We start from the raw sequence: 18,737 nt of genomic DNA, 5'->3' as shown, positions 1-18,737 counted from the left end.
GTCACATGCTCACACTGGTTTACCATTACGCATCTTCACACGCTTACATATTCAATAATTCACTTATTAAAATTAGAAACCGAATTTTTTTTGATAAATGGTTTAATACAAAACATAACTTTTGTTGCCGATCTATTCGACTCTAATGGTGATATTTGATCATATAAAAAAAGTTTAACAAATTTAATTCTGTGATGAAAGCGATTCATTTTTTTGCTAAACGACCATCTCAGTTATTTCTCGCTTTTAAGGAAAGAACGCAATAATACGTTTATTCCTCAACTTTCTCAGTGTCGAAACAAATATCACATAGCCAATCAAATGAGAGAAGTGCACTTTAAAACTCTGCAGAAAATCTACCCTTATGCATAAAAAGTTAATTTTTTTATCTTAGATAAAAATCCAGATGCATAAATTTATGCATATTTTGAAATATTCTGAAAAATTAAAGTGAAGACATTTGTCATACATTTTTTTCTTGTAATGTTTCATCACTTTTCTGGAATGATTTGAGTTCCTTTTGTTTCTGTAAAGTTAATATGAACTATAATTTAAACACATTAAGGATGTTTTTTGTCGTTTTGACACAAAACAAGTCATAAGAACGTACGGTTAACTTCCTTATTCTTGTGGCAAAATATTATTTTCAGGTTTCTTTAGAAAGGACCTACTTTTATAGAGTTCTTATGCGAAGTAGAACATTTAATCAAATCACTAAGAATAATTAATAAAATAAAAAAAATTAAGAGATATGACGAGAACTTTCATGTTTTCAGTTTTTTTTTTTACTTTTTCTTGATTCGTTTTCCCCCCATTTTTGTCTGACGGGATTGTTATATTGTGCTAGAATACGTGTACATATTTGATATACACTGTGCAAAAGTCTTAGACACATTAGTATTTTCACCCCCAAAAAATTTTTTAAGCCAGTTATTAATATCTTTTACTGTAGTTTGTTACGTTAATTTAGCCATTTATTGTAGTAATAATGTAATATTCACATTAGTGTGTATATTTGCTTGAAAATGTTTAAGATCCTGTAAAAGACTGTTTGCACTATTGCACTATTTTCTTGCAATAAAAAAAGTTTGAATATTAAAAAGCACCAATGAAAGCCAAGGTTTTCAGTGAATAACTTCAATTTCACAATATACAGAGTTGATGCTCTTTCTTGAGTTGATTAACTTCAGCTCTATTGCACACATGTATCAGGACACTTCAGATGCAGAGTTTAAAGGTAAGCTATACTGCGTTTGGGAGTGTGTGAAGAAGTAAAATCCTTAATGTTAATATTCCATGAATGTTAATCTGGTGTTAAACCGAACTACAGTGTACATGTGTGCAGTGAAGATCAACACGCACCAATGCTACATTCTTCTAAACGTCATAAGTATTTGTTAAACAAGTATTCATCACTTCTATGAGCTCATTGTTTCTGCGTTAAATTATTACATTGTTTAAATGAAATTTTTTTTCGCTAACTGTGATTTTGTATATGTACATTTCTGAAATACATAACTTAGTTTCCTCTGATAACAGATCACTCTAAATTGTAATGTGGACTCATGCACTTTCTGTAAAGCTGCTTTGAAACGATGTGTGTTGTGAAAAGCTCTATACAAATAAATGTGAAGTGAATTAAAATGTCACAAATATAATGTTTTTATGTGTCCTTTAAATCCTCAGTGGAGTGTAAAACCCCTTGATCACTCTCTCAGGAACATTACGCACATCTGTGACGCCGTCTCCGCTCCACAGCGACGGGAGCCTGTGATTGGCCGACTGTAGTGCGCTCCACTCCTCCTCCATCACCTCCTGCACCAGCAGAGACCGGCTCGATCCGGTCGGATCCTCTCCCATCTGTCTGAACCTCTCCAGTAACCGGGACCGGCTGTTCTTCAGACGCTCCACACAGCGCTGAGAGACAGAGAACATCACATGATCATCTTAAAGCCTTTCTCAAGGGAGCAGTGGCGATAGTTCATGGTGTTAAAGTCCCTCGCAGTCAATTATTATATCCCTTAAAACTCATCCTTGATCACCAAAATTACATATTTAAACGTTTTTTTAATCCTTGATTTTTTTTTCTTCATGCCTTAAAGGAACACTCCACCGTTTTTTCATTAAACTATGTTATTCCCTTAACTAAGACGAGTTGATACATACCTCTCTCATCTCAAACAGAGATGAAGCACTTGGGAGCACTTCGACTCGGCGTAGTAATATCATCACTCCTGAAAAATCCTCTCCCTCTCACTTCTGTCATTAGAACCAACGTGACTTTTTTACTGCGCCGAGTCGAAGTGCTCTCGAGTCCCAAGTGCTATTCCGCCATACATTATAGTTCTCCTTTTTACCCGCTTAGAAAAGCGCCACGTTTTATTTTGTGTCACCATACTTGGTCGTGTAACTACTCGTGTAACTGTATTTAAATAGGGAAAACGTGGAGGTGTTTGGTCGCTTCTAACCTCATTTCTGTTTGGGTCCTAATGAATGAACTGGGCTAAGCTAAGTGCAATCAAAGTGTCGCCGCGCGCCAGAGCGATTGAGTGCACGCACTGAGACGAGAGAGGTATGTATCAACTCGTCTTAGTTAAGGGAATAACAGTTTAATATGAAAAAACGGTGGAGTGTTCCTTTAAAATAGCTTGAATGCAACTCTACACTTCATTTAGTATACGCGGTTCTATGAATATGCAAATTAGCCTCCACAGTTTGTGACGTCAGAAGCACCAGCGATTTCAAAGTGTGTTTTTGAGACTGTCTTTGGTTCACTGCAGTTTTAAGGAGGAAATACTCAGCAATGGTGTCGACTTATGAATTTACACATGGTTTGTCTTAAAGCATATTAAAAACACCATACAGACATATTTAAACAATTTAAAAACTTTTTTAATTGATTTTTAACTGGAACATAAATATTTCTCAGTTTTTGTGCGTTTATTTTCAATTTATTGTTTAATTTTTAATTCAATCCATATCAATACCATAAGGTCTGGGGAAGTGTTTGGGTTCGGTTAGACAAGTTAATGAGAGATTTGAGGCTGTGGGCTGGTAAACATATTAATAATTTATCGCCATAAAGAACTTTACATTACTGTAAATGGCATGAAAATAATGTCACAACGTAATTGTCCTAAAAAGGCATTTTATTTAACATTCGTGATTCTCTGTATGCAGAATATAATGTGCTTCTTTCTTTTATAATATGACCGTACAGCTTTCATGAGATTCTCCAGAACAGAAGCAAGCAAACATGACATTTACCTTCCTGTAAGTTTCTTTCCATGGTGGAGTTGTGCCTTTGTACATGGATCTGTGTCTCTGAACCGCGTCCATGCTTCGACTGAACCTAAAACACCTCCACAGAACTCAATCCCAGAGAAAACTCAATCCCAGAGATACTCAATCCCAGAGAAAACACAAACAAACCAAGCGGATGGCCGCCAATCAGTGACTTTTAACCTTCCGCTGACGTCACACATACCCGGAAGTTGTTTCAGCGCTCATGGGATTTGTAGTCCGTAATCTCTCCGAGGGGGTTTATAAAAGTTATTTAGTCACAGTTAGTTATTATTGTTATTATTATATTGTGCATTTAATTTAAAGTTATTTTTTACTCAATTTCACTTATTTGTATTCAGATTGTTTCTATTTGTGTATGCATTTTGTAGAAGTAATTTTTTAGATAAAATATCAAATAGGCTATATTAAATATATAATAATATTAAAATAAATGTAGATAAACCATGCAAGATAATATTTACATTTCACATCATGTCTGTTTCGTTGTATTTATTTTTATTTAAATAAATGAATTAATTATTTATGAATGTATGATTATTTTACCTTTTGTGATATTGTATTAGTTATAAAGCGTGACCTTTTGTTTGCATTAAATATATTTTATTTACCGGTATAAAATAAAAAATATATACACTATTTATACAAACTGTATAACTTATTTAAATTATATATATTTAATTGTAATTAATATTTCTTAAAATAAATATAACAATACACAGATCTGTTTTACAAGATATGCTGTGTGTAAAAAAGATGCACAAAGTTCAAATACTCAAAAAAGGGTCAGAATTGATTATTTATTCGGTCACGTGGTACAAGTAGGAGCTCTCAGAAGATCTTACAACATTTAAATTTCGAGCTCTACGAGGACGTGAATGCTTTTTACAAGTTGAAATCTGCGGTGTTATTACGACATGGCGTGCACGCGCCTGTACTAGACCAGGACATATTTACAGATCATATATAGTCTTACTAATTATAGCATCTACTAACATGATGCCACCACAACAGAGATCAGAGATCAACTCTTACACAATTGTTCACGAGTTTAATCTGCCTCGGAGAGTTTGAAACAGCTCAATGCAGCGTTTTAATCAGTGAGTTTTGATCATTCTTGATCTTTGACCTGTTGCATACTAAGTATGCAGTGGGGCAGAGCGTGCACGCGCCTCCTCACTCAGATGGCGTTTTTCTCAGTGAACTGCTTTTGAACAGCATGACAGCAGAGAGTAACACCATGGCAAAGCCAGAATACTCAGAAACTGCAGAACCCAATCAAATCGGACCGGATTCGGAGTCTGATTCGGATCCGGATGACCACTTGCCCAGTGTGGACGCAGGAGTCGGATTCGGATCCGTCCGGCGGATTCAGGTGATCCACAGCGGGCACTTCATGGTTTCCTCGCCTCACAGCGACTCAGTCAGGAGGAGAAGCGCAGCTCTTTATAATTATTATGATAATTATGACACTGTTACTAAACCGGACTGCCAGACCTACAGCTTCGGTCCATTGAGGTCCAGACGACTGAGCATCGACCCAACTCTCACGCGCCTGTTTGAGTGTATGACACTGGCATACAGGTAAAGCAAACCTATCATTTAACTCGAATTTACCTTATCTGCTTTACTATTACAAATTTACCTCTTGTTAATGTTTACATCACTATAAAACAGATTGAACTTGCACCTCACAGCAATGTAACTGTAAAACAGCGAATGTAACTGATATGTTTAGTGTAATTCACCTAATGACAGTGTTTATATTGATACAAAACATCCAAACTACAGTGAAATTTCAATTTAACTTAGATGTTTACCTCATAAAATGTCAGAATACAGTTGATCTACCTCATTGCAATGTTTACATAAGTGAATAACTATTAAAGTACAAATATAATTGACCATTCACCTCACTGTTGTTTACATGTTGAACTATTTGTAAATGAAAATGTAATTATATTTAGATAATCCACTTTCAGTGATATTTATTGCAAGGGGTGGGCGATGTGATTTCGCGATCCTTATTTCACGATAACGATAGTGATTTTGTTGTTATTTGATCTCATTTCTGTTAATAAAAAGCAAATTACAAACAAAAATAAGACAAATACAATATTACCAAAAAATGTATTAAATTAAGTTTTTCAGGTTCAGGTTTATTTAACAAGAACACTGGGTTGATTCAATGGTCAAATTTGGACAAACCCAACCGTTGGGTTTTTCGGTTGAAACAAGCCAATATTTGTTTGTGGAGTTAGAATTAGTACAGAAACGTAATCAAATATAATACAATTGCGTAGTCTTCACTGTGTCAATTAAATATAAATGTATTCTTATTAAAGCTAAAAAAGTTATTCAGTCAAGAGCTGTAAGTTATTTTCTCCTTTGTTTGATTACGATTAATGGCACAGAGTCTCAGGTTTATTAGGCTCCTGTCACTTTAAGACCAAACGCACAGATCCATTACACTGATACACATCCGGTTTACACCCAACTTTGTACTTTCACTTGAGACATAATTGCGTGTGTAATTCGAGCATTCAAGCGCGATAAGACGTGAAAGAGAACTGAATTCGCGACCGCATGCTGAGAAACGTGGCTTTCTGTGCACCGCTTTGAGTTCTTTATCGCAGGTTAAAAACACTTTCAACATCAAGCACATCCCAAATTCACCATCGCCTTCTGAGAGAGGCAGCTTTCTGTGCGCCTTCCTTTTCAGGATATTGCGCTTATTACACTGTTTTACATCAAGCACGTCCCGCTCTTTATATTCTCATTAGGGCTGGGAATCGATTAAAAAGAATGAACTAATTAACTGCAGAATTTGCTGTAATTAATTGCAATTAATTGCATTTCCCCCAAGCTTGTAATCATCAATATTTAAACTTAGAATCACCTAATTAAATTAAACAACACAGGAAAAAAAAGGAACAGAAAATAGCCCTATATTAAAATAATATTAAACACCAATATCAATATATTATTCTTTTTCAGTAATCAATCAACATAATCAATAAAAAATTTTTTTATTTTTTATTTTTTTTTACTAATTATCAAAATAAAATATAGTCCTACAAAGCTATTATTACCAGGGCATGTGATCAGAGCAGGTCATTTTACCATTGTTGCCCAGCATGACTATACCAGCTCAGTAGGGCTATTGCAAACAGAAGTCTTCTACAGAGAAATTTCACTTTATTTGAGCGGACTTTGCTTTTCCAGTGCGTGATCGGTACATGATCGGTACATGATTGGAGCGTTTGCGTAACGACAGAGCAGAACGTGCAGCGCAAACACGTAGCGGAACATTGAGCAGAGAGCGCAGCAGCGCGCCGACACACTCACACACACACACGGAGCGGAAAAGACCCGCTCATGAAAGCTGCGCGAGAATGAAACCTGATCGCCGAACACGGACGGGCGGGACGGCATATTTTTGGCCTTTTCAATAGCAGCTGCAACAGGAAGTCATTAAAACGAGGCAAAAAAAAAAAAAAAAAAGTGCTGCGTTAATTGCGTTTTTTTTTTTTTACGCGCTAAACATCTCAAATTAATCGCAAAGATTAACGCGTTAATTCCCCCAGCCCTAATTCTCATACAGGCATTTCGTCACTTTGAAGTGTCAATAGTGCTGTGATGAGATAAGTGTATATATTTACATTACGCAATATAGCAAATAGGGATGCACCGATATAAACATTTTGTCCAATACCGATAATTCTTTATATTTAAAAGCCGATAACCGATATATTGGCCGATAAATCTAAATCCAAATTTTTATATAATTTTTGAGAGCCGTATTACAAAAACGAAAGTCTCGCACCATTAAAGCCATGTCCCAAGCACACAATTATAATGTTCTATTATTAATTCTATGCTAATTTTATTTAGCCTATATGACAGACTTGTACCGTATTTTCCTTTTTGAAATGATTTCAATCATATTTCAAGCAATTCAAAACCATCATGTTGAACAGTGCGCATCTGAAGTGTCTCAGCTGAAGGAAATAATAGATTATTTATCGGCTTTAAGATATTGGCTAAATTTTCTAATCGTGCCGATAACGGTAACGTTAAAAATTAACATATATCGGCCGATACCGATATGGTGGCCGAAATATCGTGCATCACTAATAGCAAAATCTCTAACGATAGACATTTTATAGATAGATCTACCATCAGGCCAAGTCATGAATAAGAATGATGTAATGCTAATATAAAACTGAGTGAATGAAAAAGCTTTGAATGGACCACTAATGGTCTTTCTAATATCTTATTACATTTGTAATGCAAGATGATAAAGTTTCACCACTCAGTCTTGCTTTCGAAACAGCTGTGAAATCCTTGACTGAGTAAAAAAAAAAGTCCTCTGGACTTTGATAGGAGTTGGAAGACAAACGAGGTGAGAGTTATAGAGTAACGAGGGTAGACGAATACACACCACTTTCTCCAAAACATGCACAGATTTCCTTTCTTCACCCACAATGATGCAACACACAGACAGCACTGTACTGTTTAGCTGTCTCGCCTCTGACCAGAGTCTTGAATGCCTTATTTACTACAGTATATCGAGACATTTACTTAGACAAACCTTTTTTAGGTTTGCACGTCGGCCCATTAAAAGCTTTGAGCCTGTTTGTAAAGTGTTTTTGTCGGTGTGCTGGTGTTCCACAGCCTATAATAAATGATTGACCTAAATTTAAAGGCTTATCTTTAAGGTTTTGCAGCATTGCCTTTACTTAAAACATTCGTTATTCTTTGCTGTTTCCATATGCTAATGATTGTCAGAAGACCTGGAGAAACTTGTTGGAAATATATTGTGATGCAACGTCAGTATTGCTTTGGCCGTGAGTCAGCAGTAGTGAATTATTACATGTCAATGACCCGACGTCAAATGAAACGAGAAATCATGTCAGCTTAGAAAGGCTATCAGAAGCATCTACTCGTATCACCACATATGACAATAGCATTATGACTGTTGTTATTGGCCAGTGAGATACAGATATTGAGCCATAGAAACACTGTGTGAATATTCTCTGATAGCATTTGTACTGCAGAAGTTAAGCTAAGTGTCACTGTATTGATCATATTTAGGGTTAAAGGGTTAGTTCACACAAAAATGAAAAATGTCGGGTCAGAGATCACTCATCATGCATCGGGTCAGAGGTCACTAATCAGGCGTCGGGTCAGAGGTCACTCGTCATGCGTCGGGTCAGAGGTCACTAATCATGCGTCGGGTCAGAGGTCACTAATCATGCGTAGGGTCAGAGGTCACTAATCATGCGTCGGGTCAGAGGTCACTAATCATGCGTCGGGTCAGAGGTCACTCGTCATGCATCGGGTCAGAGGTCACTAATCATGCGTCGGGTCAGAGGTCACTCGTCATGCGTCGGGTCAGAGGTCACTAATCATGCGTCGGGTCAGAGGTCACTCATCATGCGTCGGGTCAGGTAAGAGGTCACTCCTCATGAGTTAGGGTCAGAGGTCACTCATCATGCGTCGGGTCAGGTAAGAGGTCACTCCTCATGAGTCGGGTCAGAGGTCACTCGTCATGCGTCGGGTCAGAGGTCACTAATCATGCATCGGGTCAGAGGTCACTAATCATGCATCGGGTCAGAGGTCACTCGTCATGCGTCGGGTCAGAGGTCACTAATCATGCGTCGGGTCAGGTTAGAGGTCACTCGTCATGCGTCGGGTCAGAGGTCACTCATCATGCGTCAGGTCAGGTAAGAGGTCACTCATGAGTTAGGGTCAGAGGTCACTCGTCATGCGTCGGGTCAGAGGTCACTAATCATGCATCGGGTCAGAGGTCACTAATCATGCATCGGGTCAGAGGTCACTCGTCATGCGTCGGGTCAGAGGTCACTAATCATGCGTCGGGTCAGAGGTCACTAATCATGCGTCGGGTCAGGTTAGAGGTCACTCGTCATGCGTCGGGTCAGAGGTCACTCATCATGCGTCAGGTCAGGTAAGAGGTCACTCATGAGTTAGGGTCAGAGGTCACTCGTCATGCGTCGGGTCAGGTAAGAGGTCACTCGTCATGCGTTAGGGTCAGAGGTCACTCATCATGCTTCGGGTCAGGTCAGAGGTCACTCATCATGCGTCGGGTCAGGTAAGAGGTCACTCGTCATGCGTTAGGGTCAGAGGTCACTCGTCATGCGTTAGGGTCCGAGGTCACTTGTCATGCATTAGGGTCAGAGGTCACTCATCATGCTTCGGGTCAGGTCAGAGGTCACTCATCATGCGTCGGGTCAGGTAAGAGGTCACTCGTCATGCGTTAGGGTCAGAGGTCACTCATCATGCTTCGGGTCAGGTCAGAGGTCACTCATCATGCGTCGGGTCAGGTAAGAGGTCACTCGTCATGCGTTAGGGTCAGAGGTCACTCGTCATGCGTTAGGGTCAGAGGTCACTTGTCATGCATTAGGGTCAGAGGTCACTCATCATGCTTCGGGTCAGGTCAGAGGTCACTCATCATGCGTCGGGTCAGGTAAGAGGTCACTCGTCATGCGTTAGGGTCAGAGGTCACTCGTCATGCGTCGGGTCAGGTCAGAGGTCACTCGTCATGCGTCGGGTCAGAGGTCACTCTTCCACCAGAACTCGACTTGCGTACAGCTGTTACCGGAAGCCAGAGATTATAGTTCATAAATTGTATAAATATGAATATTTTTCTTATAAAAACGTATCGCTTTCGCTTCACTTCAGAAGGCCTTTATTAACCCCTGGAGCCGTATGGATTTACTTTTATGATGATGGATCATAAATGGATGCACTTTTTTGGGCTTCAAAATCTAAGTTACCATTCACTCCCATTATAAAGCTTGGAAGAGCCAGGATATGTTTAATATAACAGATTATGTTTGCCTGAAAGGAGAAAGTCATATACACCTAGGATGGCTTGAGCTAGTTATGGAATAATTAAAAATTTTTGGGTGAACTAATAACCCTTTAAGGTTTTGCACAAATCTATAACTAGGGAAGCATCGATATGAACATTTTGGCCAATATCGATAATTCTTTATATTTGAAAGCCGATAACCGATATATTGGCAAATAAATATAAACCCAATCTTTAGATATAATTTTGAGAGCCTGATTACAAAAACAGAAGTCTCACCATTTAAAGCCATGTGTTCTCATTATAATTGTATGTAGCCGATATGACAGACTTGCACTGAACTGTATTTTACTTTCTGACGTGATTTAAATCATATTTCAAGGAAAACTTAAAAAAAACTTTTTTATGTAGAGCAGATTTTCTCAAAATTATTTCGTTTTGTTTGCAGGAAATGCAGGGGTTTTAATTAAATTAATTAAATCATAAAAATGTACAGTTAAAATTAAGAAACTGACATTTCTTTTGACCATTAACCGGCATCAGAGAACCGTGAACATGTTAAAGTGTCGTTTAATTATCGAAGTATTAACATAAAATCTCTTGAGGTGTTTGTCTGACAGTAAAGTTTAGGAAGTAAATATTTTGCACTTGTTGTTTTACTACCGAACTGCACGCAGGCGTATCCTAGAAAGGGCACATACAGGAAGGAGGAACATATATTTTATTTGACTTCTTCCAGCTCGATGACGTCCTATCAGTGTTGTTTATCTGTCAGGCTTCAAGCCATATCCCACATGTTAGCAATCATTCTCACTGGACTCTTAGCAACTGAGTGAACACAACACTCTCAGTTCACTTGCCTCTTGTTTCTCGAGATTAAGTGCACTGGAGTCGTCAGTAAATGGTGTAAAGTGTCGCCGCTTTAGACTGATGAAATGATTCTGTGTGCAAACACAGTTTAAAGTGCCTGTTGGATGGAAAAAGCATGTTTGTGAAGAGCCAGCCGGGTGAAGAGGGAAGATTTCACCATCGTTTTTGCAAATTCATCAAGACCCATATGTCATAGTCTCGAAACAAAGTTTATTTATGTGTACTTGTTTTGTATAATTATTTTATTTTGATCTGGTTCATTTCATGGCTTCTGTTTCTGGTTCACAGAATCTGTGATATATGTTTATACAGTACAGGCCAAAAGTTTGGACACATTACTATTTTTAATGTTTTTAAAAAGAAGTTTCTTCTGCTCATCAAGCCTGCATTTATTTGATCAAAAATACAGAAAAAAATTTAATATTGTGATATATTATTACAATTTAAAATAATTGGTTTTCAATTTATTATACTTTAAATTATCATTTATTTCTGTGATGCAAAGCTGAATTTTCAGGATCATTACTCCAGTCTATCACAGTCTATCACAAAAGAAAAATGAAGCAAATGTTTTAAAAATAGAAATCTTCTGTAACAGCAATATACACTACTGGTCAGTCATTTGGGGTCAGTAATTTTTTTCTTTCTTTTTTTGAAATAAATCCATACTTTTATTCAGCAAGGATGTGTTAAATTGATAAAAAGTGATAGTAAAGAAGATTTTTTATCTTAAATATTAAATAATAATCGTAAATATTTTTTTATTTTGAATACATGCAGTTCTTTTTAACCTTTTATTCATCAAATATATTAGGCAGCAGAACTGTGTCCAACACTCATAATAAATCACAATATTAGAATGATTTCTAAAGGATCATGTGATAGACTGGAGTAATGATCCTGAAAATTCAGCTTTGCATCACAGAAATAAATGATAATTTAAAGTATAATAAATTGAAAACCAATAATTTTAAATTGTAATAATATATCACAATATTAAATTTTTTTTCTGTATTTTTGATCAAATAAATGCAGCTTGATGAGCAGAAGAAACTTCTTTCAAAAACATTAAAAATAGTAATGTTTCCAAACTTTTGGCCTGTACTGTATATATATGTACACTGCTGAAACTTACAAAAAAAAACTTTATTGCACATTTCAGTTCATTAATGTTGTTTGTATTTACTTGGCTAGTATTATAGTGCAGCGTACAAAATAAAGTTGCATCTAAAGTGGAAGTTACATCACTTAAGGACTTATTTACTCATTTAAAAAAACATTTTTTTTTTTATAATATGTTCATTAAAAAAATCATGTATAATATGACTTGCTGTTTTTGTTTGTTTGTTTAGTTTTTATTGTATTTATATGATATTTGTATTTTCGTAATTACATTTTTGCCATGAAAATAGCTTTGAATGCTTGCATGGCACTAAATGAAATAATCTGAATCTGCATCTGAAGTGTTAATTGCATTGATGTTTGTGTTTCTTCTCAGTGGGAAGATCGTGTCTCCAAAGTGGAAGTCTTTCAAAGGTTTGAGGCTGTTGTGGAGGGATAAAATCCGTCTGAATAATGGCATTTGGAGGGCCTGGTTCATTCAATGTGAGTCTCATAATCTCATTTCTAGACTTTATTTACTTAGTTACTCACAGTTTACCTCATTTCTCTCATGTAAAAGTGTTTCTCAAAACTGTTGATTTGGTAAAACATCCTTTCTGTGTGTGTTCGCTATAAAGCAAATCTCGGCTGCGTGATTGAGGATATCATCACAAAATGTAAACTGTATTATTGCACTGTTTTCTCTCTCTCTATATATATTATATCCAACATTATCTGCATATTATATACAGTATAATCACATAAAGCGAGATATATTATATAACAAATCTCAACTGCCTTATTTTTGTTTTATTTCGGCACAAAATGTTTTATCGTCAAGCTCTTTGAATGTATTAGCATGTCCAGCTTTATAAATGTATATTTATGAAATTAATATATTTAAAATATTATATATTTAATATATTCTTTATATTTTTAAATGTACTAGGGATGCACCGATATAAAAATTTTGGCCGATACCGATAACCGATAATTTTTTTTATTTAAAAGCCGATAACCGATATATTGGCAGATAAATCTGAATACAAATTTTTATATCATTTTTGAGAGCCTGATTACAAAAACAAAAGTCTCACCATTAAAATTAAATTTCCCACGCACACAATCATAATGATGTTCTCAATATAAATGTATGTAGCCGATATGACAGACTCGCACTGAACTGTATTTTCCTTTTTTGAAGTGATTTCAATCATATTTCAAGCAATTCAAAACCACAATGTTGAACAGTGCACATCTGAAGAGTCTCAGCTGGAGGAAATAATACATTATTTATCGGCTTTAATATATCGGCCAAATTTTCTTATCGGGCCGATAACGATAACATTAAAAATGAACATATATCAGCCGATACCGATATGTGGCCGATATATCATGCATCTCTAATATATACAGTATACTCGCGTAGGGGTGATAAGACATGAAGATATCATAAACATTAACATCATGTTTTTCTGTAAAGCCTTGAAACATTGTGAAAAATGCTTTACAAATAAAATTGACCGAACTTTATAATATTTTGATACTCTCTTATAAACAAAAGGTTACAAAGGGCGTTTCTTCACAGTTTTGGCTTCCAAATATAACCTTTCAGCAATCAGGGGCCGGTTTCACAAAGCTATTTTAGAGCGGTCTATAGTGTTAGACAAGTCTAAAATCTGCTCATAGACTAGTCTAATGCAAGTTACACTGTTTCACAAAAATAAAGACTGACTTAATTTAGACCAAAAACATTAGACCCCTTCCCCCCAGGCTAACTTCCCCCCAGACCCCTTCCCCCCAGGCTAACTTAGGTCTAAGACTCTGTTACCTTGGCAACCAGCAGTAACAATCAGTTACATTACAGACAGCCAAAAGAAAAGGGAAATGGCTCAAAATTTAAACATTTCTTCTTGTTACTACATTCTCTGCTAAATTTCCCAAGTAAAATGTCCTTGTAACTGTTATACTCCTCCAACAAACACATATCTTCCGCTGGGGTAAACTGCACTGAGCGGCTGAATGCGCTTACTCGATCCGCCATGTTTTTTGTTTTGAAAAGTGTCTTATTTTACCCAGAATGCATTGCAGTGTAGTCCTCCTTAAGATAGTCAGAGTCTTAAGTGCTTTGTGCAACGGTCTGATTTAGATGTCTATCTGAAGTCTGACTATCTATACTATATCTAAGCCATAGTCAAAGTCTATCTTTGTGAAACCGGCCCCAGTTCTTCAAAGAACTATTTAAAAAAAAAAAAAGTTTTATCTAAAGAACCTTTTGTCGAATGCAAAGATTCCATGGAGTTTAAAAGTTCTTCATGGAACCATCAAAGAACCTTTATTTTTAGGAATGCTTTGACGTTTCTTCCTTCCCTTACAAAAAAGTAACGTGCTGGTACCACTGATCCAGTAATTATAGAAGTACATATTGATATTGAAAATGCAATATAATATATTAAATTGCTTTAGATGTGGAGAAAAGGAAGAACCCTGTGTGTGGGTTTGTCACGCCGCTGGAGGGTTCGGAGGCGGATGCCCACGGCAAACCTGAGGTGAGTCCGATCTCAACGACAGACCTGAAGCCAAACATGCATTTCAGTGCAGAAGAGAAGATTATGAATGTGTTTATTTATGCCGTTCACAGGCGATTGTTCTGGAGGGAAGCTACTGGAAGAGACGGATAGAGGTGGTGATTAAAGAATATCACAAATGGAGGATTTACTATAAGAAAAGAGTGAGTAACTGACCCAATATAATGGGTCACTTGTGTATGATATTGTGCTGGACGGTATACCGGTTCATCCTATAATCAAAGGTCCAAAATGACCAATATAATGCCAAAATATGTAATACAACATGTGAGATATCCATAAAATTGCTGAAAATTCATTTTGCATTCAATATTTACTTAATATTCACTGAAGTATTTGACAACAGAAAGCTCTCAGGAGAATTTGGTACAAACATTTCTGTTAATTGGCCAATCGTTGTCAGCTGATCATCTCAGAATTTCCAAATATGGTTTGATTTTTCATTCTGGATGATATATTGATTTACTACCTCAATAATCCCACCATAAAACGACTGACATGATTATAGACATCTTCACAAAAAGGTTTAAGTGGTTTCTGAAATGCGTCCATTACTTCTTTAAATCAGCTTTTTTAAAGTCCCCCTGTAGTCAATCATTTTAACCCTTAAAACTCATCTTTGATCACCAAAATGGCATATTTAAACATTGTATCCTTGAAAAAAAATTCTTCATGCCTTAAAATATCTTGAATGTAACTCGACACCCTTGCCTCATTTAGTATGCGTGGTTCTATGAATATGCAAATGAGCCCCGCCTCCACTCACTCACTCAGCTCAGAGATCCACTGGTTGACGATCACACGTTGATCTGATTGGTTACAAGGTAGTTTGTGACGTCAGAAACACCAAGTGTGTGTTTGAGACTGTCTTTGGTTCACTGCAGTTTTAAGGAGGAAATACTCAGCAATGCTGTCGACTTATGAACTTACACATGGTTTGTCTTAAAGCATATTAAACACACCATATAGACACATAAACAACATTAAAAACTTCACCACATAATACAAAATATGTAATGCGATGGTGTTTCTGAAGGAACCAGACGAGAGCCAGACATACAACACTGCATTTTTCCCACTCTGTCGGGATTCTGTTGCAAAACTCCAGGAGCAACTTTGGGTCAAGAACCCAAAGTTCAATATTCACATGAAGGGCCATTAAAATCTCTGACCCCAGTCAGTCACCATTACAAAGTGAACAAAAACCAGATCCTAAAAATTGACCCATCACTAAGATAAGATTCAGCATTTCAAATTGTTCTCCATTAGGATTGTAAAGCACTGCTATATCTGATTTATTTTGTTTTGTTTTATTTTCTAGCTCCAGAAGAACAAAGATCTGCTGTCCATGCTACAGAAGGTAAGATCACAGAGGAACTTGCCCACCATATCAACACAATACATGACAAGAAGTAGTCTGGTGTTTTTCAGTTGCGTCTGGTGTCACAGGTTGTGCAAAAATCACAGAGATTCAAAACAAGAATGTAATTTTTGGGTTTAATTTCTAGTTTCAACATTATTTGTTCTTCACATATTGCTCTTTAAATGCAAAGTATGCAAAGAGACCCCCTGAAAATGTGCACGAATTACTCGCGGGGCCACTTTAACATGTCCATAGCGCTGAGATTAAACCATTGAGGGCCTTTAAAAAACAAGATACCAATAGGAAAGTGTGTTAAGAACCAGAATCTAGAAAGATATTGAGATGTATTTAATACTTCTTGAGTTACAGGCATTCAAACTTGTGGCGCAAACCACAAGAAGTGCTTTTTGCCTGTTTTTGAATTGTCATCGTTGGCATATAATGAAACAAATATTGCTAAAGTCAACAGATTTTACCAATAGACCTGCCAATCTCTGTGCAAAACTAAAATAATGATGCTGCCATTTTTCTAAAGTCATTTTTACACCCCTGTAAATTGCCTACAAATCGCAGGTGAAAATGGTTGTTTTGACCCTCCTTTACAAAACAGTGGATTCAATATACATCTGTGACATTTCATATTTTGGCTTTTATCACCTTTTATGTTTGTCTTTCTACAGAATAAATACCAAATTTTTCTTTAGAAAGACAAACATAAATGATGATGAAAGCCAACATATGTCCTTGTTACATATGTTACGTGAACTTAACATAGTAATAACTGTAAATTATGTATAATTACATGCAACTAACCCTCAACCAAACCCTAATCCTACCCTAACCCTATAGTAAGTACATGTAGTTGCTTAAAATTACTCAGTACTTAAATATATAATTACACTGTAACAATGACACCTTAAAATAAAGTGTAACCAAAAAAATATTAACAAAATCAAAAATTTGAGCCGGGGAAGTTTCCGAAATTTGGTTGATTTCACACGACCTTCTGGATTCTGCAGGTTCGCACTGTTTCACAACCGCACCTGTGATTTCTTCTGTTATTGGGGAGATTTGAAGGTCTCTTCCACATCTGTGGGCCGTAGCGCAGCTGTGATGGTGGTCTGGTGTAAATCATTGATCTGCTAGACTAGCGTAGCGTTTACTTTAGTAGGTTAGCGGTGCAGGTCATGTTTGCACAGTGCATTTCTATTAATAGTCGCCCCTCAGTTTTTGCTTCGCTCAGCTGGCCGAAAAACTACAAAGAACATCCTTGTGAGTAAACGTGAATACACATGTTTATATGCGTCATATGGCTGAGAAATGTGACTCTGGACCACAAAATCAGAAGGGTCAATTATTTGAAATTGAGATGTATACGTCATCTGAAAGCTGGATAAATACGCTTTCCATTGACGTATGGTTTGTTATGATAGGACAATATTTGGTCGAGATACAACTATTGAAAATCTGGAATCTGAGGATGCAAAAAAATCTAAACATTGAGAAAATCTCCTTTAAAGTTGTTCATTTATGTTGGCGATTGTGCTGCATTCACTCACAGAAATACATGTTTGATATATTTACGGTAGGAAATTTACTAAATATCTTCATGGAACATGATCTTCACTTAATATCCTAATGATTTTTGGCATAAAAGAAAAATCGATAATTTTGACCCATACAGTGTATTGTTGGCTATTGCCACAGATATACCCGTGCGACTCGAGACTGGTGACGTGATCCAGGGTCACATAATTAGTAATCTGATTGCTTTTAGTGACTAAAGTGCTAATCTTTCCTTCTGTTAGACGAGGCCGTCAAAGAAACGCACATTCGGGCTTCAACAGCGTTTAATCAAATCTGACCCACATCCTGCAAGATGTGAATCCACTGCACTTCTTTATCAGGCCTCGCTTGCAAATAAAAGTGATGACGCTTTCAGATAATACTGTGCCATGGCAGTGAATGGCTGTTATATTTATAATACTGTACTGAGGTATTTACAATGTACACAAATGTTCAAAAGTCTTGGGTCAGACGGATTAAAAAAATTAATTCATACTTTTATTGATGCATTATATTGATTAAAAGGAAGGACATTAGTAAGAAAATATTTATATTTCAACAGTTCTCTCTAATCACAGATCCTGAAATCTGTTTTCTACACTGATGATAATCATAAATGTTTCTTGAGCATCAAATCATCATATTAGAATGATTTCTGAAGGATCATGTGACACTAGCTAGAGTGTCATGTCTAGCTAGAGTTCTTACTAGATCAAGAAAATATGATCATATAACACCGATTTTATCATCACTGCATTGGTTACCTATAAAGTTCCGTATTAATTACAAGGTATTGCTACTGACTTATAAAGCCCTAAACGGCTTAGCTCCAGTCTATTTAACGGATCTTCTATCGCCCTATAATCCATCGCGCTCTTTAAGATCACTAAATTCAAGGCTTTTGGTCATACCTAGGATATCCAGAACCACCAAAGGAGGGAGAGCATTCTCACATTTGGCTCCAAAACTCTGGAATAGTCTTCCTGATACTGTTCGTTGCTCAGACTCGCTCTCCCAGTTTAAAACTAGATTAAAGTCGCATCTCTTCAGCCAGGCATTCATATAATCCTACAGTTCAAACTACAATCCGGCCTCTAGCTCATAAATG

The 18,737-nt window shown here is 36.6% G+C and overlaps 2 protein-coding genes across 4 annotated transcripts in view; one reads left to right on the top strand and one right to left on the bottom strand.

Moving 5' to 3' along the window:
* The window catches only part of rpain (RPA interacting protein), a 159,980-nt gene that overhangs the window by 3,373 nt on the left and 137,870 nt on the right, over positions 1–18,737 (bottom strand). Inside the window, exons 2-3 of one of the 2 annotated variants that reach the window (XM_082171315.1) lie at positions 3,268–3,422; positions 1,732–1,917 (exon numbers count right to left, since the gene is read on the bottom strand). In XM_082171315.1, the coding sequence (XP_082027441.1) occupies positions 1,732–1,917; positions 3,268–3,339 (258 nt within the window). In that variant the 5' untranslated portion in view covers positions 3,340–3,422. Of the gene's footprint in view, positions 1–1,731; positions 1,918–3,267; positions 3,471–18,737 lie in introns of those variants that run through there. The other variant, XM_082171314.1, reaches the window with a different exon arrangement.
* mlxipl (MLX interacting protein like) overlaps positions 4,180–18,737 on the top strand; it is a 45,712-nt gene continuing 31,154 nt past the window's right edge. For both annotated transcript variants that reach the window (XR_014206335.1, XM_082171217.1), the window contains exons 1-5: positions 4,180–4,887; positions 12,510–12,616; positions 14,579–14,661; positions 14,754–14,843; positions 16,022–16,060. Coding sequence is in view for 1 of the 2 variants with exons in the window: in XM_082171217.1 (XP_082027343.1) it covers positions 4,523–4,887; positions 12,510–12,616; positions 14,579–14,661; positions 14,754–14,843; positions 16,022–16,060 (684 nt within the window). In the remaining variant the exon portion in view is untranslated. The remainder of the gene's footprint in view (positions 4,888–12,509; positions 12,617–14,578; positions 14,662–14,753; positions 14,844–16,021; positions 16,061–18,737) is intronic.

Source organism: Leuciscus leuciscus (genome assembly GCF_965113295.1).
Source record: "Leuciscus leuciscus genome assembly, chromosome: 5".
Classification (NCBI taxonomy): domain Eukaryota; kingdom Metazoa; phylum Chordata; class Actinopteri; order Cypriniformes; family Leuciscidae; genus Leuciscus; species Leuciscus leuciscus.
This window is presented reverse-complemented; position numbering and strand designations above follow the sequence as displayed.